The 23,033-nt window shown below is 39.8% G+C and overlaps 1 protein-coding gene across 1 annotated transcript in view; it reads left to right on the forward strand.

Moving 5' to 3' along the window:
- Nucleotides 1-23,026, forward strand: part of RIMKLB (ribosomal modification protein rimK like family member B) — a 46,393-nt gene extending 23,367 nt beyond the window's left edge. The window contains 9 exon segments of the mRNA XM_080391247.1: nt 14,545-14,775; nt 16,658-16,744; nt 19,719-19,922; nt 21,368-21,595; nt 21,598-21,639; nt 21,642-21,685; nt 21,688-21,709; nt 21,712-21,801; nt 21,804-23,026. Of these exon segments, the coding sequence (XP_080247373.1) occupies nt 14,545-14,775; nt 16,658-16,744; nt 19,719-19,922; nt 21,368-21,595; nt 21,598-21,639; nt 21,642-21,685; nt 21,688-21,709; nt 21,712-21,801; nt 21,804-21,829 (974 nt within the window). The 3' untranslated portion in view covers nt 21,830-23,026.
- Nucleotides 23,027-23,033: the final 7 nt, after the last annotated feature.

The raw sequence follows: 23,033 nt of genomic DNA on the forward strand, positions 1-23,033 counted from the left end.
CTACATGCCACTGTAGGATTGTAGGGGCTGGGGAGTAAAACTATTGAGCAACAGTGACTTAAATTGTCTTAGAACCACAGTGTTAGGTGAGTGTTTTGTTCAACACAGGGATTTCTAAACAGGTGCTCATTTCTTTCCCTTTCTTGCTTGGGTCTTCCAAGGTGCGTAGCATGCAGTGAAACCTTTTCCTCTGAGAATTTTCAGTCTTTTCAAATTGTTACAGGCAGAGGCTAGGAGTGAACGTAAATTATAATTCTGTTACTGAGAATGGATCAGGAGTGGCATTTGGTAATGAGATTTTTATGGTTGTGTTGCTGTAAAGTGGAAGAACTTGAAGAAAAACGTAATTGGCAAATATTTAAAGGAGATTCTTAGAGGAATCTGTGGAGGAGTGAGATAAATGAGCTAAGGAGACGTGTTATACCTGATGCTGGCAAAAAAGCTTCTGTTTCCCATCTCTGCCGTTGATTTCTTTGGGATGAGATTGGTAGCCCCTCAGTGCTTCTTGTTTCTTTGTAAATTGAGCAGATGCTTACTTCAGAAAAGGCAAGACAAAGAGAGCCTTAGAGCTTATAGTGCAGAGTAAATTCATATAAAGATATTTATCAATTTGCAGGGATTGGTAAGCTCAGGGCTACATTTACAAACTAGAGATTAGCAGTAAAATAGCTCATCTCTTAAATGTCTTACCCTCAAAGGTCAAACCAAACTGACAGTGGGGAATGTCCCTTCTGCTTGCTTTACTCTGCTGCGAGTACAATACTACCACTGCATGATTTTTTCATTTGACTGGTCTTGCTGGAAGGAGTATATACCTGTGTAATTCTGAGGAGCATTTTCTTTTAAGAAGGTAGTTACAGACTCCTTGGAATGTCTTAATTAGGGAACATACTAAGCAAATGTCTTAATTAGTTATCGTCTTTTTGGCACTAGGTGGAAGCTTCTGCATCCAGAACAGGTGAGAAATAATACTGTTGTGTTATACTTGTATTTTCATTGCAGTATGGGCATGGAGGACGTGCAGCTACTGCAGTGTAGCTTTAACCCTCTAGAGCTGGGAAGAGGAGACAAGCCAGTTGAGCTTATGGAGTTGTGGGGGAAAATGCATTTCTTCCTTCTCTTGCTTTGCTTTGTGTATGATCTTACACTAATGTCTGCCAAAACTTAAGAAATTTTAGGTTATATCTTTTGGTCTAGAACCATTTTTTTTTCTTTTGGCCTTTTTTTTTAATTTTGGTGTAGGAAAATACTGTACTCGTTAAGAGACCTGAAACTGTTGCGTGTATCTGAGTAGATCAAGTTTTTCTCTGACATGCCAAAAAAACATAAAAAAAAAAGATACAGAATCTCACTGTTAGTAGGAGTTGATGTTACCTCTTCAAGCTTCAGAGTCAGTTTTAACCCAAAATTTTCCTGAAATATCACTGTTAAATTCCTTCCTTTAAGAAGGATACACTTGTCTCTGAAATAATGCCCTAATTCATTAATTCAGTGCAGTTTTGAATAGAAAGTCCTTGGACTGCAATGACACGTCAAAACACTAAGCTGAGGGGTTCTTTCCATTCCCCAGAATTCAGACTCAGTTAAACATGTTTAGGAGCACTTGGAAAGGACAGATAGTTTGATATTATTTATTAAAAGTTTCTGACTGTGGAAATGCTTTTAGGTGTCTCTTCTATTACGGGAGACAGATAGGAAGGATGCTTGATTTTGTTACAAATTGAAAACTCACATGGGATACTTCTCCGTTCAACAGTTTGCTTAAGTAATAAAAGGGTGAATTACTAAGATGAAAGAAGGTGGTGTTTGGTAGTGGAGAGAGTTGAGGTGCATAAGTTATGTGTTTTAAAGGTATTTAGTAGATTTTGGCATTGCAAGGAAGATTTTATATTCATCTCAGATGGGAGGAGAATCTTTTGCCATTCTGGGTTGCTTGACTTCTTCCTCTGGATTTCTTTCTGCTTTTGGAAAGACCTTTCCAATTATCCATTTTTTTTCAGGTGTGTCCTTAATTTTTTTTCTTCACCTGCTATTTAAAATGAACAGAAATTGGACACTTAAAACATGGGAGAGACTGACTGACTGTTAAGAGTGGAGGGAGTTTTCAGTAAGGTTAGTTTACATATATTTAGTCTCTGTTCTTGTTCTGTAATATTTTAAGACTTGCGTCTTAGGATGGTATTGTTTAGTGCTTATGACTTTCTACATTTGAGGGTGGTGGGATTCCAGAACCTGTTGTTTCTAAGGCTCTCAGTGTTGATGTGCTCTGGATAGATAATATAAAAGGACATATATCTGCTGCAAGTGGATGTTCTGTCAGTTGAGGATGTTTTAGACTTTTAAGCGCTGTAAACCATGCTTACTTGACCCAGGAATGTTCTGAGATCTCCTAGTGGGAATCATCGTACAAAAATCCTAATGAGATACAAGAGGTCTCACCTACAGGCGCGCAGAAACTAAAAGATTGTGTCTGGATTATAAACAGATGTCTGGTTTTGCTTTTGAAGCGTGGTCTGTGCTGAGCAGTGGTTTTAGGTAAAGGTTTCATCATAAGGCCTGGGTAAATTTACAGGTCCTGGCTTCCAAAGTAAGGAGGCCTTGTTTCCCTCTTTCTCCCCTGTTCCCAGTTATGCCATCTTTTCTTTCTTGTGTGGGCACTTCCACTCATCTTCTAATCACAAGCTAATGACATTTGCTAAAAAACAAAAACCAAACCCACTTGTTTCCACCCGTCAGTTTTCTGACATTCAGGTTTGTTGAGGTGACCAGTGGTACAAACGTGGGTGCGTAGGTACCAAAGTGGGCTCTTCAGTGCAAGCAGTAGGGAGATGGGTATAGGAATATCTTCTTTTGATGACAGCACATGGTCCCTTTGTTTCCTGCGTGTTCACTTTTCTCTTAGCTCTAGCAACTGCTGAGTCTCTAGCTCACGGGTGTTTGGTTGGGTTAGGACCCTACTGCCGTTGTCAACTAAAGCAGGTTGGGTAAGCGGGAGAGAGGTAAATAGGGGAGAAGAGGACAGCTTTTAATTCAGATCTGAAGTAACCATTCTCATAAGTTTCAGTTCTTCACAACTTACTAAGGTTTGCGTGGTCTATTCCAGTCACATCTCTGTTTTCTAGGTCTGTAACTTTCCCTTCCTTTCGCAGCCTTACTCTTTTCTTAGGCCTGGTACATGCTGCCTTTGACACTAGTATGATACTGGCTTTTCATTTGGAAGTGCTAATCTGTGTTTTCAGAGTATTCACAGATCATTAAAACATTGAGTTTCTAAGAAAATTATGATTACGTACAAAGCATTTATCATAAATGTTAACTTTGAAATAGTTTTGGTACCATTTTGAGCTGGTCTGGTTTTCAGTACATGCCTTAGGGTTTTTCCTACTTGTCAATACTAGGCATGAGAGATGTACCGACAGATCTTCAGTTCGCATGATATTCGATTGTCAGGATATCATACTAATTTGACATTCACATTCACTGCAGATTATCTGAATATCTTTCTAAATTGATCATCTTATTTAAAAGCCATAATGCAAAAGACAAAACATAATCTAAAGGGAGTAGTACAGAGTCTGCTGTAAATAATTAATTAAATAAAATCCTTAAGCATAGGGCTGTATTCCTGGCCATTCTCACTGCTTTCTGTTGTTTCTGACCAGTCTTGTTCAGTGATACCCTGCTCTGGTATGTATTCTAAGTAGAGACAGATAAGTATGTGCTCACTTGTCACACTAGTTCTACAGTTGGCTCAAATATTTTTTTATGGCAATGTAACAGATCAAACTTAGAAATTGCTCAGGGGTAACAAAAAAAAAAAAGTGTTGCTGGTTTGGAATTAATTTAGAGGAATTGGCTCACCTGATTCATTTTACAGGCACATGAACACTACTAGCACACAGGGAGCAGTGTGAGGAGATTGAGTGAGAGTACTAGGAGCAGAATAGGACCACTTTTTTTTAAATGCCAGTGCAAATGCAGGTCCTATGACTCTGCAACTATAGTATTAAGTGAAAAACACAATAAAATGCTTCCTAACATAAATACTGAACATTGCTGAAAGAAATGGTCCTGCTGTCCCCTCACACTTTAGGTGTTCCTGTTGCTTCCCTTGCAGTGTAATGATTTCATGACTTGGTGAGCTGTTAGCTAGTTATCAAATGCAAAAACAATCACTGGTTTTCTTTTTCTCTTCTCCCCCCACCTTTTTTCCCCCTCCCCAGAGCAACAATCTGATGTGACATCCTATATGGTTGTATGATCACTAGGTCTGATGCAAGATGAGAATTAAAATATGGGCGTACAGGAGATCACTTTTTTTGCTGCAGCACACAGTTGAACCAGGTTAAATATAACATGAAACTGTATTTTAGACATTTCTGGGGACACTGCATTAATGCTCCCCCAAATTCATCAGCATCCCTTCATACTGTTTTTGAGCAGGTGAGGTTACTGAAGCTATGGTACAGCACTTCCACTCCCATGGTCTACACAGTCAGACCTTGAAAATCAGGATGTTAGCACTGAAACAGTCTCGCTACTACTGATGTGCAAGCTTTTCCTGATTATGGATACTGCTGTTAACAATTTGTGTTACTGTCAAACTTGGGAATTGTAATCATGCATCAAAAAGGCATTCCTTGTTTTAATAAATGTATAGTCTTAATATATTAAAGGAATGACCCAAACCCTTTCTCTCAGCAAACTTTTGGAATTACTTTGCAGCCTTTAATCATTGAGGAGAGGAACACAAGTTGATAAAACAAATAGGAAAAGTGCTGTATTAGAACCCCTTCTAATTTTTTTTGAGAGCTTTCTTTCATATAGAGTTTCTTAAATGAGGCTTTTCCCTGTTACCTTTTTGTATTTTGCATTTGTAGTTCTCTTTTTCTCTGGCCAAGAATTTTTTCCTTCCTTTTAGAGAAAAAGCTAATAACTAAAAGATAATAAAAAATATTAAAATGCTTTGCGTTCTTTTTTTTCCTCTCTTTTTTTTTTTTTTTTTTTTCCTTACTAAACTTAGACTGTTCTTTTTTTCTGCTTTTGGCTGAGATTCTTTCAAGAAAGCTGAAGTTACTTTAAGCATGCTGCAACAGGCTTGGTGGTAGCAGTGGCCGGTAAACCTGTTCTTGCTAATCCAAATAATCTCTCAAATCCTGGTCTACTTCAGGAGTAATTTGAAAGATACAGAAAATTTTAAGATGACACTGACACTGAAAGAAGTAGAGGAAAGCGTTCCCTATTATCTACCTGTTTTTGCTGCTCTGCTGCCTTCTCAGGTTGTCATGTAGGTGTGCAGATACTTTTGCAGGTGGAGTGGGGAGGCATCATGGGATTTGGAAGCAGCAGCTGCAATAACAAAAGAGCAGGACTGTTTCTGTGGCAGCTGACTTGTGTTGATTGTAGTGTTTTTTGTGTACGAGTGCAGTAGTTTGTGAGATGTTAGAACAGATTGGACTTTCAATGCCCAAAAGGCAGTCTGCCTTACTCCTCACCTCTCCTTGTCTCTGCATAACCACCCTTTGCTCTTGCATTATGGGATCTGCTTAACTGAGGTCTTGCCTCACAAATGTCTCATGTAAATAATGGAGCACAAAACCTCCTGAATGGTGCTCTGCAAATGTAGCTATCTGACCTTACACATGGAGAGGATGAGACAAGTGCCAGAAATCAAGCAAGGGAGAGTGGAATTGTACGGTCAGAACAGGGCAGTGAGACTGCCTCCTTTGGTTTTGTTGGTAAGTTTGTTCTCTCAGCTATCTTGTGAAACCTCACCCCAAACTTAGTTTCACTTTTTTTGGGCTTAAGCTGCTGAGAGTAGCAGTGGTGGTCTCCCTTTCATCATGCCTTGTTTTTTCACGATGATGATACTAACAATTGCAGACCTATGGTAAGCTGAAAACACTGCCTCCCCCATTGGCTTCCACTTGGTCGCTAAAACCCGGACAAAGGAGAGATGATGGGAGCACATTGCCAGTGTTGTGGTAAAAGACAAGATTGTCCTCATGCATGTCAGCTCTGGCTTAGATCAGGAAACTCAATGCTTTTTTTTTTTCCCACATGTAAAAAGAAGGTAAGTACTTGCAGTGTAGTTGCTGCAAATAAATTTTGAAGGCACGTAGTGAGTTAGGGCAGGATACATAAATCCTAATTGTGAGCCTGAGCTTTCTGTTGATATGAGGAGTTGTTATAATCATTGAGAGCTTTGGGAAGTCTAATACACAACAGACAATCTACTCACTGCTTATGTAGTGGCTGTATAGCATGTGTGGATGCGTATACTTGTGTAAGAATTGGGGGACGTTTTTGCAACATTGACGTCAAAACCACCTCCCTTGCACTCAGTCATTAACTTGAGCTGTGAGAGACTTTGCTTTGTTACAATTCGAGTAATTTAAAACTTTGATCAACAGCTACTTTTATTTTTTAACTTCAGTAAATTTAAGTGGATCTCATCCTGAGTATTTTTGCTTTAAGTTGGATATGGAAAATATTTAAAATTCTTCTAATGTTGCCCAGAGGCAAATTAGAAAAGCAGATGTGTGATGAGAACTTTAAATAAACTCAGTGGTAAAAGCAGAAATTGACTTGTCAAGGTGTTTGAAATCGCATCTTTTCCAACACAGTTTTGTTTTGTTTAGTGAATCTTTTGAGTCCCCTCTTGTGGCATTTTTCTTTACATTTCTTTTTTTTTTACAGCGCCCCATTTAAAATGCATCTTAACAGTTATATCACTAAATCATCCATGTTTGGGAATAGGGCTAAAATTCTGTATATTTCTTTCTATACTTGTTTGAATGTCTTTTAAGTAGTCCCTGGAAATGAATTTTTTTCTTAGTGATGAAAGTTAATTAACTGTGTGAGTGTTTATATACATATAATAATGGTAGCTAAGGCTTTAACATGATTTCAGTATAGTTTGTATACTTACCATAAAATCAATTCTCAGAGCAAAATGGTGGCCTAGAATTAATTTGTGTTTGTAACATACCTTTTACATGTGGTTTTATGTTTGGGTCCATTCACTTCACATTTATGCATGACTGAAGTGCTTTGGGATTATAAGCAAACAATGTATTGTGACTAGAAATGTAGCTCAAACAGATCTAGCCACAATCAGTCTGCTTAGTACTGATGTAGTGAGGAATGCGTGTAGGCATCTGGTCTGTTTTGCCCATGTGCCCAAAAAGAACCCCTAGGCTGGGATGGCCATAATAATTTTGAGCATTGTTGCCATTCCCCAGTTTTTGACCATTTTCAGTAGCCTGTGCACGAATGATTCAGTGTTCTTCCTGGGGAAGGGAAGAGGTCTTCTGATCTGGGAAGGAACATGAAGTAGAGGTTTAACTCTGGTGCCTGCTTGCTTTCTGTTTGGGGCTGCAGCAGTGGCCTTTTGTGAACATTTTCACAATGCTTGCGTTAGGTATTTATGAATTGAAGCTGAAGCTGCTGCTCTGTATTTCTCTGTTTCAGAATAGAATGGCCATAGGACCGTTGTAGAGAGATCAGTTTTGTCTCTGCTGTGTGTGACAACTGTGTTTGAACTGCTGAGCTATGGAAGTGTATCTTGGCAAGAAAGCCTTTTTGGTTAAGTTTGTGTGGAGGAGAAATTGAGTTCATATTAAACCCATAGGGTTAAATGGTAGAACTTGTTAATTTGGTTTGAAAAACTGCCAAGTAGGATAGGAAGGGAGAGAACACCCAGCACAGAACTATTGTAGAAATCTGTTTCTGTGTACACTGGAGTAAAAAATAGCTCGGTAATGCTAGATACCGAAAGGGCTTTTGCATGGCAGTGGAATTTTGGAGGAATTGTGACAACTTATCATTCAAACTAATAAAGTGTGGCTGTCAGGTGGTAAGTGATGCAGGAGAAAATGCTATGCAACTCCGAAGGGGGAAGTTCAGTTTGGTGCTAATAAATCAGTGGATTTCTAAACATTTAGTGCTTAGCTGCTCTTCGAAGGTTAAGTTCTAGTTTAAATAAAATTGCATTTAAAGTGCTATGCTTCACTACATATCACCCAATTTGTGGGAATTTATGTTGCTTACATTTGTTTTATAAGATACATAAAGTTAAATCAACATATTGCAGCAAGCTTTTGAGGTATAGAATAGTATTTTGTTAATGTTAATTCTACTTTTGTTAATTATTCCTAAATTCTGCCCTTCTCTTGGCAGAATATCTGTTTGAAGTATGCAGAGTTAAAAATTTTAGAGATCTACTGGTGTTTGAGTTTGGTGAGGGAATTATATTTTGTTAGTGCTAGTAATCTGCTGGTAACGTTTGGGGTGTTTCCCTTTTGATCTTTCAAGCTTGCTTTTATATGGCAATTAGAATGAAACACATTTAATTCTCTGCAAGTAAACTGTAAGTAATTATTAAACACTTTAGAACTTTAACACAAATATTATGCAGTGTCTTGTGGCTGACAGACGTCGGAAGGAGGAATGAACCAGAAATAGTAACGCACTGTTTTGAGAACATGAGTGAGTCTAGGTTTGTAGAAAAACTCAGTGATTTTTGTTAGAACAACTGATTAATTGGGGAGAGCAGGTAGCAAAATGTGATGTCCTCAAAATATGAGGAAAGGTTTGTGTGATGGAAGGCTAGCTTGGTTTTCCCAGCTGAATAAGTTGAATGCATTATAGCCTGCATGCTGAGTGACTGTTCATTTGGGAAACGTTAGCAACTCCATGGATGGATGGATGAATAAATTGGTATAATGAGGTTGAGAGAGCTGGAGACTTTCAGGATAGCATACAGATCTCTTGAGGAAAAATCTGGGTAATATTTTTTGGAAGTTCTCAGTCCCTGTTAGCTTCTGTTGGGAATGTGATGGGAGCTGGTGTATGTTTAGTGCTTTTGAAAATCTGCTTCAGATTTTGTTTTTTGGAATGTATGCATGATGACCATGCATTGTTCCACTTGTATGCTATGCCTATTAGAAATGTATTGCATCTATTGGATCCGTCTGAATACTGAAACACTTTTTCCCTGCTTTGTTTTACTTACGTATTTCAGAGCAGTTGACTTTTATTAGGAGTTTCACCAGAGGCAGTCACTGATGTTTAATTCTTCTGAGAACTGGCTGCTTGTGGCAGCTGTGGCCGCAGAGGTGAGGATTCCTTTGGTAGCTATCCATGCTCTACAAGGAATAATTTAACCTTGTTGACACGTTTTTAAACTTCTTATAGTCACGCATATCTCATATTCTGTGAAATTTATATATTTGGAAGTCAGTTTGAAAGAAGATGTTTTAATGGCTAGAGTCTTTCATGTTGCTGGATCTGTGGCAGCACTGAATAGGGAACTTCTGCAAAACCCACCTTTTGTGCATCGTTCTTGCTGTTTTGAATGATTTGGTCAGAAATGTGGTATGATTGGTCATGAACTTCCATGGGTAGCAAGGCAGCTATCAGTTGTCTTCAGGCACAGATTGAAGGGCTTGGTGTTTTTCATCATGGAAAACTGTTTACTGATTTAGGTTTTTCTGATGTACATGTAGAAGTAAACGTAAATGTAGTATTTCTCCCTGAGAAAATTTCTCCTTTGTTACTCTTACGTCAGTGTCCTTTGGTTTTCTTCCCCAGGCCATAGCTTCTGACATTTCCAGCTGCTTTAGTCTTTTCATCTATCATAGTCTATGAATTAATACTGATGATTGAAATAATATAAAAAGAGAAGCTTGATGTCAGCAATCTGATTTACATGTAAGCCTACCCAGATCATCTTCTGCTTGTGTTTTGAATACTTAAGGTATTTAGCTTTGTATCATACCATTTTATTGACAAAGTTGGCTGTGGTTTTTATGGTCATATGCTGTATTTGAAGACCTGAATTTGAGTCCTAAGTACTTCATGGTCTTGGTGACTCAGTTTGCTTTTTTTTTTTTGACTGTTTTCTGTAATCATAATTTGGAATGAAAATACTTTCCTAAAATTACTTGATAGTATTTAGATTTTTGTTAAATCATTAGTTAAAAATGCCTGACGTTTGCTGTAATGAGAGTTAGAAAAGTTGTGCAATTATTTTTTATGTCCTTATCTTTGAGATTTTAGACCCATCTCCTGAAACTGTTCCTTCTGTGAAAACATTTGCACTGTTTCAGCTGAAAGTGCAGTTGTTCGTAACATGCGAACTGGACATTAGATACTGCTTTGCAGTAGCTATTAACCTGCCGATGAACTGATACTTGCAGGGATTGAACGGGATTTGTGTAAAGTGCAAACTGAAGAGAATGAGTTTCTAAAATGCTGCTTGGGTGTGAATTAAGATGTTCAGAAGCCACACACAGTTTCTTGAAATCGTAATCCTTTTTAGCCATCCATAATGCCATCAGTGCAGAAATGCTTCTTAGAGTTTCTAAAGCGCAAGAGAGTAGGATAACTGGATAGATGAAGCACCAATGTTTATTGGAGTGTGAAAGGTGTGAGGCTGCAGTTTAAGAATTTACGTACTCTGGCTGTAGTTGTGATTGTCTCGCAGAATGTTTGGCTTGCAGGCTTTACGGGGTGTTGTTACAATGCCTGTATTTAAGCACTTGGCTTGTCCCAGTTGTGTAGTGAGATTCATTATTGTAGAAAACCTTCACTTGGGCTTTGCGTCAAGCATTTTACCTTGTGTTTTGCTGTAGGGTGGGAACAAGAACACAGCTTAGGAGTCTTAGCTGGTGGGCAGCAACTTGTTAAGTCAGGGTAACTCAGTTTTGTTTGTATGTCTGTATTTTGAGGCATTTCATTTGGAATGTGTGCCGCCTAAACGAAAACTGTCTTAAGAGTGAGGCTTTTTAATTGAGAAATTGTGATTGTGAGAGAAATTTGTCATAGGGAAGAAGGCAAGGTACAGAACGAACCCCACATGCATGAATGAGGGCTGGGAAGTTCCAGAATTTGGTGGGTTTTTTTTCAAAGCGTGTGCATCCACCCTAAACTTGTACTGTATCAGGTTGTCGAGGTGCAGTTGTCATCCTAAGTGTCTTGCTATGCAAACAGGCTGTACCGTGTTGGATGTTACTGTTCTGAGATCTTAGGGTGTGGATAACGTCTTCCGATCTCACTGGTAACAGCTGTAGAAGTTTCTGCCTCTTTTGTCTTCACTAGAGTTTAGTGCTGCATCCATTTTCTATGAACTTCACGGGTTCATGTGAAGCTTCTAATCTGTTTGGGTCAAAATAAGCCTTTTTAGCAGGGACCAGCTACTTTGCACTTTAAGCTCACCTGCTGTTTTTTGGGAATTAAAAGCAGCAGGACCAGTTGGGTGAACCGGTGAGAAATTATGCATTTACCCACTGAGTTATACCATGTGCTGCTTGGAGCTGTCTTTGAGAGAAACTTGAGGCTTTTTGGCTTTGAAGGATGTGTAACTGGTCAAGTTAATTCCCAGGTGATTAACAGTTTGCATTGCAAAAATTCCTTTTTGCACTTTCATCCGAGTACTGTGATGTTAGGTGTATAATGTTAAAGGTCTACTATATTACGTTTTGGAGAGTTTCATCTTGCAGAGGAAGAACAAGGAAAGCGTAGTACTGAGCGAAAGAACAGATCTTGTTCAAGTGCAGAATTTATGGCTGTTTTTATAGTGTGATATTCCAACTCAGAAGTCTGTATCTCATAGAGCCAAAGAATACCCAAATGTTTTATGATAACCTAAGAAATTGTTCCCAAGACACTGCTAAAGTGGTTGTTACATGTTGTTAAAGTTCATAGTATTAGATAAGCATGGAATCTCTCTTTCCTGGCTCTTGGTATTGGTACTTCAAAGGACTGTATAGCTCTGTTTGCCATGTCTGCAGTGTCATGGGCATCCACTGAGAATGCCAACAAATGGACCAGCGTGTTATTTGTCAAGGTACTTCTGTATGATCTGAACATCTGCCCTCTGAGTGTTTGTGAGGGGGATTCGTTGTCCACAGGCAACTGCGAATTTAACTCACTGCTGCTGTTCTGGGACCAGGATGGTACTATTACTACAAAGGAAAGAGAGGTCATCTCCATTTTTTTTTTTTTTAAATAAATTGATTACCTCTTAGCCATTCTTTAATACATCTTTTTTTCCTTTGTCCCTCTTTGCATTCATGAATTGGTTCTGTGGAAGAGAAATTAACTATATACATTAATATTTTCTGTGTTACTGCTTTCAGCACATCGTAGTGAATAAATACTATTTTATCAGCCCACTTGGCAATAACGACCATTAACCTGATTGTTAACTGCTGGGTCTCAGATGGTATGCTGAATATGGGCTTGTTCCAAAATGGCAGAATCTGGCTCTCCTTTTTACTGTAATAAAGCTGCTTCTGTTCGCAGCACTGTGTTGCTGGGAGACTGCAGCTAATTTTTTATGGCGCATGTCAGTGGTAGTGATTCAAATTATACATTTCATTGAGTAGCTCTTCTCTTTGTTTGTAAACTGTCTTCTATGAGGGGAGAGAATTTTTTGTTCAAGGGAGAACAGTATCCAGACCAGAGAAAATGATTGAATCTGGAACAAAAGCTCAGATTGTTCTGTTGATAACATCGTTGTACTTCCAAAGTCACTCCAGGAGGATGGTGGCTTGGCTGAATTTATACCGGTCTGATAGTCAAGTCTAAAGCAGGTATTCAGGAGAATTCCAAGTGAGGCATATACATGTCCTCAGACAGCTATTTTTTCTTTTTCAGACTCCATGGTGCAAAACTTCAGCATGTGGTGTGACTGTAAAGCGAAACAACAAAATGGACAATAAGAGATTATGAATTAGAAAACTATGTAGTTCTGGTTCACTGCAAAGATACAGTGTTAGTTTTGGGGCTCTGTAGAAAAATGCAGTCCTTTTTAAAATGATTGTTACACTGCTCGCATGTGGATCAGGACATGCATGTAATTACAGTGGCAAAAAGTGGGTGTGCACCAAATGCAAAAATACGTGTGTAAGGTGGAATCTGACTAGGAAATTAACAATCTTTTGCTTGCTGAATCTGTACTCTTTTCCTGGCTAAAGGAGATGGCAGTCCCATTTCCTGATGTTTGTATTCTGGTTAGGTTTTTAGCAGTGTCTTGTTTTTAATCTTGCTTGAGATGCCTCTATAAAATGGTGTGTGTGTGTGTCTGAAGCCTGCTTGCTTAAACACGCAAGTCATGTCAGCTGCAATGCGGCAGTGCTTGGTGCTAATGAGGTGAGCAGCCAGAGCACCCGTCTGCTTATGTTTTCTCATCTCTGTGCAATTATGGCAATGGGGATTGGAAAAGGGGATTTGTATTGGACACGGCTCTGTTTTGGCCTTTCCAGACTGTGGCTCTGTGTCCTCCTGAGGACTGGGTAGCATGTTTCTACTTCCATTTTGGGAGTTATGTGGTTGCTTCCTTATATTTAAGGCAAGCTCTAAAATACATCCTGGTTGGGAGAAGAAAAGAAAATGGGAAGTACAGAGAGGGGGACACCCTCCCTCTCCCCCCACTCTGCCAATTAATTCAAATGTGCCTTGAAATGAAATATATTGCCTGGCAATATGTGTCTTCAGGTTGAGTAGACTCAAGTCTATTTGAGAAGTAACATCTTAGGAATAGAGCTAATCAGGTAATTAATCTGGGCTAGATCTGAATAGTTACAGCTGGCCTTTCACAGGCACAGAAATGCAGATGCCCTGTGATTTCTCAGCACACCTTCTTTCTCCTTTTTAACTGTTAAGGTGCTGACAGCAGTGTGAGCTGTGTGTTTTACACTCAAGTCAGAAAGCTTTACTTCGAACATAAGGCAAATGAAGTGAATATAAAATCCTGTTTGTCTTTTCCCATCCTCAGATGCCAGACTGTCTTTGTTGAGTATGGTGCCTTCCTGTCCAATTATATTGTATTCCCACTCCTGCAGCCTGTCTTTCAGTGTTTCTTTTTCAGAGACAGCCTGTAAACTATAGGTCATGACTAAATAATACATTGGTCTTGGTGGCAAAGCGGGCTTTCCTTCTGCTTTCTGACTTAGTATCACAGGGTGCTGCCCTGTTAGCTGACAAAGTTATTCTTGAGTACTTATTTAGTATAAACCAGATATTTTTAACACAGGTAATTTCAACTACTGCAGGATTTGTTGTTTTTTAAGGGTCATATATAATCTCTGTTACTTTGGCAGTATGTTGTGTAATGTAATACCACAAACGGGGGATCAATACAGCTGGGACTGGGAAAGGTATGAATTGTGTTATGTAGGCAAGAACCAGCGGTGGGAGGCAGGAACCTCCTGTGCTATTGATACTGCTGATGTGAATGTAGTGTGCAGCTGACAGCCAGAGAAAGGATGACATGCCAACCTACAAAAAAGGCATTCACCCTAGGAAGGAGCCCAAGGTTGTGTGCCCTAATACAGTCTGTTGTTTGCCTGGTCCTAGTTTTCAGTGGGTTAAGTATGAAACAGCATGACTGACAAGATGCATTTTAGGGAGAGTTGAACTGTTTTAATGCTCGCTGTTGAAGTCTGGTGTCACATACAGTGCAGTATTTCTTTGCCTGTTTACCGTCTCCTTGAAGATCTTGTAGTTGATTGAGGTGTTTTTCTTTTCCTTTTTCAGGTCTCCGGGTGAATGGGGAGCTCATTACTGCTTACCCACAAGTGGTGGTTGTACGTGTACCAACACCTTGGGTCCAGAGTGACAGTGATATCACAGTCCTTCGCCACCTGGAGAAGATGGGCTGTCGTTTGATGAATCGTCCCCAAGCCATCCTCAACTGCGTCAACAAGTTCTGGACGTTTCAAGAACTTGCTGGTCATGGTGTGCCTCTTCCAGACACTTTCTCATATGGTAAGGCTTTTGGATCAAAAAGATAGCATAGTTGCCTATCATGATTCATGCTTTTGCAGTGCTGAAGATAAGAGTCAAGTTTTGGAGATCCGTAGAATTAAGTAGCATGAGGCTTGTTCCACAGATAAGTTCAGTAACTGGAAAAGGAATTTAAAGGCACAATAATGAGATTCTGGTTTTGGCTTTGTTGATTAGCTGTGGTGCTTTGGCAAGAGGACTTTAATTGTACCTCAGCCCCCCAAGCAGCTAACTTTGGCTGTTACTACTAAAACACTTGGAACTCTTTTTTTCAGTTGCTTGAGACAACGGACAAGAACTTGGGGAACTAAATGTCATAGGATAGTATAAAGAACTAGACTTTGGTAAAACCTGGAAGTAGATTAAGCTTCTATATGAATAAAAATGTCTGCAAATATATTAGTTATTATGAAAGGATAAAAAGAGTACAGGCCCTTGTGTTCTACTTTTAGCAATTGTTTGGCATTTGTTTCCCACCAGAACAGTTAATTATTAATGTTTTTTGTGCCTGCCTCTGAAGTCTGTTGCTCCTGACAAGAGTGCTAGATTAAGAGGAGCCATTTGTCTGAGCTACCCTGATGCTATTTCTGCTTTTGATTACATTGTATTAAAGAACTGAAGATAGCTCTCAGCCTTCCTTTCCTTCTTGGGAAATACCAGTGCTTTCCTCCGCTTTCTGTAGTTGCACCAGTAGGCTTTTGTAATAGGAACTTGACAAAAACACAAACAAACTTGACAAAAACAAAAACACGCGTTTCCATTAATTCCTGTGAAAACACATTGGAGAAGAAACATACCGTTTCTTTATAGATTTCGTTGCTCTAGCCCTGTGAAAAAGGAATGAGTTTTAAATTTTTTTTGGGGGGAAGGGGAGATAATGAATGATGGGGTAACTGCAGAACACCGTTGTTCATAACTCCCTGCCACTTCTTTTAATGCTGGCCTCTGGAATTTGACAGAAGCATGACTTTTCCTCCTTTTTTTTTTTTTTTTTTTTTTAACACAACTATCAAGTTATCAGTGAGAGCTGGCTTTGCCAAGAAAACCAGGATGTGCTGAGTGACATGATACTCAATGATACGCATTAAAATCCATGGCAGGGTAGTGATGGCTGCTGCTGGCTTTGTGACCAGTGTCTTGGCTTAACTTCTGCACTTCACTGCGCATGCTTTTAGAGGAGTTTCATCCTTTTGTCTGCTGACTTTCTTTTCTGTATTTCTTGTACTGTGGTCAGCCTTCTGTGAATTGAACTGAACTCAGCCATAATCATGTGAGTGGTCACTAAAAACTACTCTCTAAGGTCCTTACAGATGCAGTGAGATGAAAAGGTTGAAATACTACTTCAGGCAGTAGGGCAAATGACATGCAGGAGCGTTAAGCCTTGGAAAGGGGGGAGGTGGAGATTTGGGTTGTTGCTGCTCTCTGGATTATACCTTGTCTTTGTATCCCATGTTGCTTTCCTGGTTTGTAGTTCGGATGGAACTGTTACCGGTGGTATGTCTGTGCTATTTTCCTGCTAGACATTTGAAAAGTTGGGATTTGATAAAGTAAAAGGGATAAACTGGACCAAGATGGTAGAATTGGGGCATTCAGATTTGGAAGATTGTATTGAGCCATTGGGGTTGTGATCAAGAGGCCTTTGTCAAATTGTATCTTCAATTTCAAAGGAAGTAGGAGTTAGTATCCCACAGATCACAAACACCTTCAAAGTCTGATCATGCTTTATGACCAAGTTACTCTTAACTGATAGTTTTTTTCTGCATTGTTTAAGCTGTAAGGGTGGGAGGAATGTGTGGCAATTACATCCCCAATTTGGCCACACCGGATTTGTGGCACATAATGTTGTTGGTTTTCTTTTTGCCAGGTGGTCATGAGAATTTTGCCAAAATGATTGATGAGGCGGAAGTGCTGGAGTTCCCTATGGTGGTGAAGAACACGCGGGGTCACCGAGGTGGGTGTGAGGTCAGGGGTGAGGGCAAGGAGTATTCTGAGCAGCGCTCTTAAGATTTTGTCTCGTCAAGGGATGATAGTTAAGAAGGTCTTCCATTAGGTGTTGGACTTCTTTGCAGTATATCTAACTTCTACCACCCTTCGACTTCTGAGTGTTGAGTAGGCTGCAACACTGGGAAGCAGTTTTAGTAGACCCTAGCCTTGCCAATAGCAGGGGCTTTGGGGTTCAAAATTATGGTGCGTTGGTGACTTCTGTGAGGAAGGCTTTGAACTGGAATAATAGAAGGTCTGGCCTTAGGGAAGTAAAGAGAAGCCTACATGGACTTTAGGGATGTTTCTAAACAGGCATAAGAAATGAAATCTTGGTTCATTCAGTCTTAATTTGACTTTTTTTACTTGACTTTGTCTATAATTAGGATTCTGATTTAAATAAAAACTCATGTATTGTTTGTCAGACTGGATCTGTGTTTTTCAGAATGACAGTGCTGGTGATAATACAGCAAGTTCAGATTAAATTGTTCTGCTATTAGTCTTTTGTTTTAAGTGTTGAATATGAAAAAATACGTCAATTTTGTTTGATGTTAGATAGTGATCTACTAAAGGAAACAATGTTTAAAATAAATTTCAGGGTTCTTTTGCACAGGAGGTTGCACTGGTTTTAATTTACTTTGAAACTAATTTAATAAATGCTAGAAGTAAAAAGAGACAAAAACCAAAGTTTAAGCACATTAACCAGCAGTTACCTTAAACAAAAGCTAAACAAAACCACACCACTTCTTCCTTCTTATTGTCTGTCAGTTTGTTCCCACTCTGCTGCTCTGGTGCATCTCTTCTGCTGGCATGAGTGTTTCTGTAGCCATGTAGTAAGTAGATTCAGGAACTGATGTTGGATGAATCTGGATGGGTTTTTACTTGGATTAATTCCTTACATGAATTATCATTTACTCACACAAATGCTTGTGTTGATGTAATGGAAGAGTGAGAGCAAAGGGCTGGGGCAGAGGAAGATCAGACCTGCTTCGGTTGGCAGTAATACCTGTTTATGTGGTTTTAAAGTGCTTGTGGAGCTGTGAAGCCAAGCTGGAGATTGACTTGCAGCAAGCTGAATTTGACAACTGTGGAGTATCTGAGACAGTGGATTTGACTTGACACTGCCTCTTGTTAAGATCTATTAAATAATTCTAGAGTTTGAAGCTCTTGACTTTCTTCTCTTTTTTTTAGCCAGAACTCATGTAAATCTCAGTTTACAGGTTTTGCTTTAGAGTACTTCAAATCCCAGGCATTTTAGTGCAAACTTATGCATAGTACATGTCCTTTGACATTAAGAGAGTTGGGGAAACTTCTTCAGATTAATTGAAGAGCAGTCATTTGCAAATTGTATTTTAAAAATCAGGCAAACATGGTCATAGGTACTGGCTGATGCATAAAACTCATACTGTTCTAGGCCCTTTTTCTGCATAGTTTGATGCTGCAGCACATGTGCTAATCTCATTTTTGCCAAGATGTCATGATGCTGCATAATTCCCAAGAACTAAGTAGGTCCTCTCCAAGGCATCATTCTTCCTATTCAGGTTTATGAATATAGTACGATTGTTAAGTGCCTGTAGGACAGCTAAAGTTGGGAATGGGAGAAAGCACATGGAGGTTTTAGCTTTCTTGTCATGATTTTTAAGCCTACGTTCTGATACTCTGTTTGTAATGAGAAATTCCTTGTTCCTCGGGCAGTGTTCTGTGTTATGGAGACCATAAATCGTGACAAAGCAGAGGCTGCCCCAGTTGGGCTTTGGAGCACTTGGTGAAATTTTTCTTCACATGTTATTTCTTCTAGTTCTGCCACTGCTGCGTTTTTGTTCCCTTAGTTAAGATAGGCAGTTTATCAATTGATTTTTGTACTCTGTTAACACTAGCATAATTGAGTGACAGTTCTGCCACAGAAAATATTGTGCAGCCTTATTGCAAAACATAAACCTAACATGACACGTAAGAGAGCCCTTAAGAAAGGGGAAGAGGAGTTGTGAAATATAGCTAAAGATGGAAAGGGATGCCATATTGTGGGACTACATATGAGGTAGAAAGTGGTAGAGTCTGTTTCAGGAGTGACTTTCATCAGTATTAGTAAAATTGGAGAAGAACGAATAAGTCTTTGGTGTGGTCTAGAAATTAAGGGAAATGAAAGGGTGTGTTTTGGGTTAAAAAAATCCGAGTTCTTGAGATGTTTGCTTGCACAAAAGCTAGTTATTTCTAAAGAGGATTTTTCCAAAATTGTAGCACATTCCATTCATTTTATGTCATGTGGAATCTTCTGCTAATTTATCTTGTATACTGTGGAGTCTAGTGTTTTTCCTCTGAATGTAGTTGTTCCACTGCAAAGCCTTGCTCTGAAGTTGTGAGCTCTTGTAAGTATTGGGAAGAACGACTCTCAGCAACTTCCTGGGTTGGTTCTGCAGTGGCACACTGGTGACTTCAGAGTTCTTAGCTGCTTGGTGTTTAACAGTTTTGTGTCATTGGTTTCTGTGTGTCAAAGCTGTAGGCTGTGTGTCCAGTCCTCTTGGATGAACAAAACTGTGTTATTTATTAAATATCTGCTGCTCTTTTAAGTATTTCTTTTAAGTATTTCTTCCTTTTTTCCTCATTAAGGACTTGTACCAAAAGGATTTGAAATTACAAGACCACCTTCTTTATCTAAAGCTGTTTCCTTTCCCTTTTTTTTTTTGGTTTTTTTTTTCTCCCCACCCCCCCCCCCCCCCCAGCTTCTGAACTCTGTCAGTTACTGGAACATTTAGAAGCACTGAAGCAGTGGAACACTGATGACCACAGAAGAATTTGTAAATGAGTAAATGAGTATAAGCTACAGATGGGGCCTGTGAGAATGGGCAGTGTACTGGTCGTCGGAGGTTTCACTTTTATGTGCTGAATCACTGACACAGCTCAAATGGGTAGCTTCTTCCCATCTTGATGTTCTTTTCTTCATACAGGTAAAGCTGTGTTCCTGGCACGAGACAAGCACCATTTGGCAGACCTAAGCCATTTGATCCGTCATGATGCCCCTTACTTATTCCAAAAATACGTTAAAGAGTCCCATGGCAAGGATGTACGTGTCATCGTAGTAGGAGGTCGTGTGGTGGGCACCATGCTCCGCTGCTCAACAGATGGGAGGATGCAGAGTAACTGCTCACTTGGTAGGAAAAGCATTGTTCATAGTTTTGATCAGAATTTTTAAATCTAGTAAAAATCACAAACCCAACTGAAAAAAGCTGCAGGTTTTAGTTTGTATTGATTGTGTGTACTGTTGGGGGTTTACAGAGGAAACGTGAGAGTAAGGATTAAGTGAGATGTGTGTTGAGCAAACACAGAAAGAGAAAGAATCTCTGCCCAAAGTAATACAATGGGTAGGACGGATGAAAAGCAGGGGAAAGTTCTAGGGACACAAATGGAGCAACTGATGTGGTAGTGGCAGTGTCATGCTAATGCTGTGTTGTCATTTATTTCATCCTGTTAAGAGGAACAAAAAAAGGACGACAGAGACTGAGGGAGGTGGAGGAGACGGCCAGTTGGCGAGAGGGTAGGAGAGAGTGTTAAGGGAGGAAACTGTTGAAGACAATAAACAGTTGGATTGCATTATGCAGCTGCTGTGCTGCATTAAGTCTGTCAGGCTCCTTCCTGCTGCCTTTTCTCCCAAAGAACCATGTCTGGTAGGAAAAGAGAAGAAGGTTGCCGCACTGATTGTAACATTCTCAGAACTGAGTTTCTGCATGGCTTTGGGTGCAGGATGGGGGGCTTCTGAGGGTAGGAGGGTTGAGGCAGCCTAGCTGAAACAGTGCTGAACCTGAGCAGGTGTGGGGTGGTACAGTTTTGGTTAGTCAAAACACCCCAAATGCCTGAGAGGTTTTAGTTATTACTCGATGCTAAGGAAATACAGCCTGAAAGGTTTTCTGCTAAATGTTTCTTGGATTGTCATTGTTGGGTGGGGGTGGGTTTTTTTTTGGTTTTTGTTTCTTTAAAACTTAAGTGTTGTGATAAAATCAGTATCGGTAATACTTAGAAGGTAGACTATGAACTGGACCAGCTGAGGTTCGGACACAAATGTTCCTTAACTGTTGCTTTAGAGAGAGCAACCTACGATAGCAAGCTGAGAGGGACATGAGCAGATGATAATGACTTAAGCCTCTTCTCTCTCAAATTGTATCTGTTAGAGCTGTAGTCTTATCAGGAACACATGGTTTGATTTTGCTGAAAGATTTCTTGTGCTAATTTACAAGTATGTATGGAAAGTCTCTGCCTTAGAAAGAACAAGGGTGGTTTGTTAGGCCATGTTTTTAACATCCCAGGATCATAAAAATGTACGGTATCTTTCTTAACTAAAAAGTCAGCACTTAACTGTTTTTTAAACAAGTTATACCCTTGACCTGCCTTTGGCAGGTCAGAATCTTTTGAAACCCTGCTGTGGCTTCAAGTTCATTAGTAGTCACTGTGGAAAGGAGGTTGCTTTCTGAGTCACCAGCAGTGTGCTTGCAGGCTCGCTTTGGAGCTTCCCAACCAAAAAACAACCAGTTATCTGAGAAGGATGTCAGTCACCTGTGACCAGACTACAGTCAGCAAGTTGGTTTATTTTCACTTTTTCTAGGTGGCGTAGGGATGATGTGCTCACTGAGTGAACAAGGCAAGCAGCTGGCAGTCCAAGTGTCAAACATCCTGGGATGGACGTGTTGTGGCATTGACCTGCTGATGAAGGACGACGGTTCATTCTACGTCTGCGAGGCCAATGCAAATGTAGGTTTCATTGCCTTTGACAAGGCTTGTAATCTAGATGTAGCTGGTATCATAGCGGACTATGCCGCTTCTCTCCTTACCCCCGTCGCTTGACGCGGCGCATGTCCTTGCTCTCTGTGGTGTCCACGGAAGCGAGACTAGCGAGCCAGAGCTGGGCCCTCCAGCTAGTGCCCGCCTGTCGACAATATGAGTGCTAGCTCAGCTCTGTCGACAGCGACCCTGAGACCACTGAGAGAGAGTTGCTCACCAAGCTCCCGGGGGCTCTATTCAACATGAACCAGCTATTAGCCATGAGATCAAACTGCTTGTGGAATGATGCCACATGTAAATAGATGACCAACAGAACTCTCTCTTGTAAATTTTTTTTTTTAAAACCAACTTGCAATGCTGTTTATCAGAGAAGCTCAGAGGAATGAGGAAGGGGGTGTGTCAATTGAGAGCAAGAGTAAAAGGCATGCCGTGCTGTGACTGCTGCCCCTGCTTTTTTGCAGAACATAAAATTGTGTTGATTCTTCAGCATCAGTTTTCTAATGAAGATGCTCAGTTCACAACCTAAGTAGGAATTTTATTTGGATGCTGCTTTGGTCCCCAGATGTATTGCAGTTCACGTGTGTTCACAGGCAGGCATTGAGCATGATTCACTTGAAGATTTCAGAAGCGGTCTGGCAGCTCTCTAGAAACTTCTGTGAATTACTGCACCAGTTAAGTCTCTTCTACCTCTGTAAGACTTGATCCTGTAAATTGCTGAGTGCCTCAAATTCTCAATGTGAGTTTAAGGTGTTAAATACCAGATATTTCAAAGTTCCTGGACACCTACTGTTCCTACTGTTATAGATGGGAGCTATAAGTTCAGGATCGCTTTTAAAGTCATCACTTTCTGACCTTGCAGGATACGGCCTTTCAAATGATGAGGCTGAGAGAAGTGTCAGTTGACTTAATGTGAGCTTTCTGTACCAATCTGTAATTTGTGCCATCTTGGTATTAATTGGCAGCTTTGTGTCTATATTTCTTTACAAAGCTTTTGAAGGAAGGCTTTAGTACTTGTGTTTTTCTCATTTCAAATCCTGATTTCGGAAGGTATGTAGAGGAATTGGTCATAATTCTATTTGTGGCAGAAGTGACATGTTTTAACTATTTTTTGCATGATTGGAGGAGATAAACAGCACTGTAATGTTGGTATACAAAATAATGTTTAATCCAATGTGAAAAGAATTACACTAGTTTAAAGCAAACGTGCATCGACTTGTATTTGTTAGTGTTTTAGTCTTGAGAGAGATCTGCAATGTTAATGTTCATTTTTCTTTAATACATGCTAGTCCAACACTCCCTTCTCTATGCCTGCATCTTAACAGTGGCCAAAGTGCAAACACTGCAGACTATTTCTTAAGAAAACACTGAGTTAAAGCCTGTACATTGTGGGGTTGGTGTGGTTTTTTCTTTTTTCTTTTTTTAATTTTATTTTCATTTTTGCCTTTTTTTGTGGGGGAAACATGGTAAGGTGTGGAGGAGGGAAAATTTGT

This window comes from Falco punctatus (assembly GCF_963210335.1).
Source record: "Falco punctatus genome assembly, chromosome: 6".
Taxonomy (NCBI): Eukaryota; Metazoa; Chordata; class Aves; order Falconiformes; family Falconidae; genus Falco; species Falco punctatus.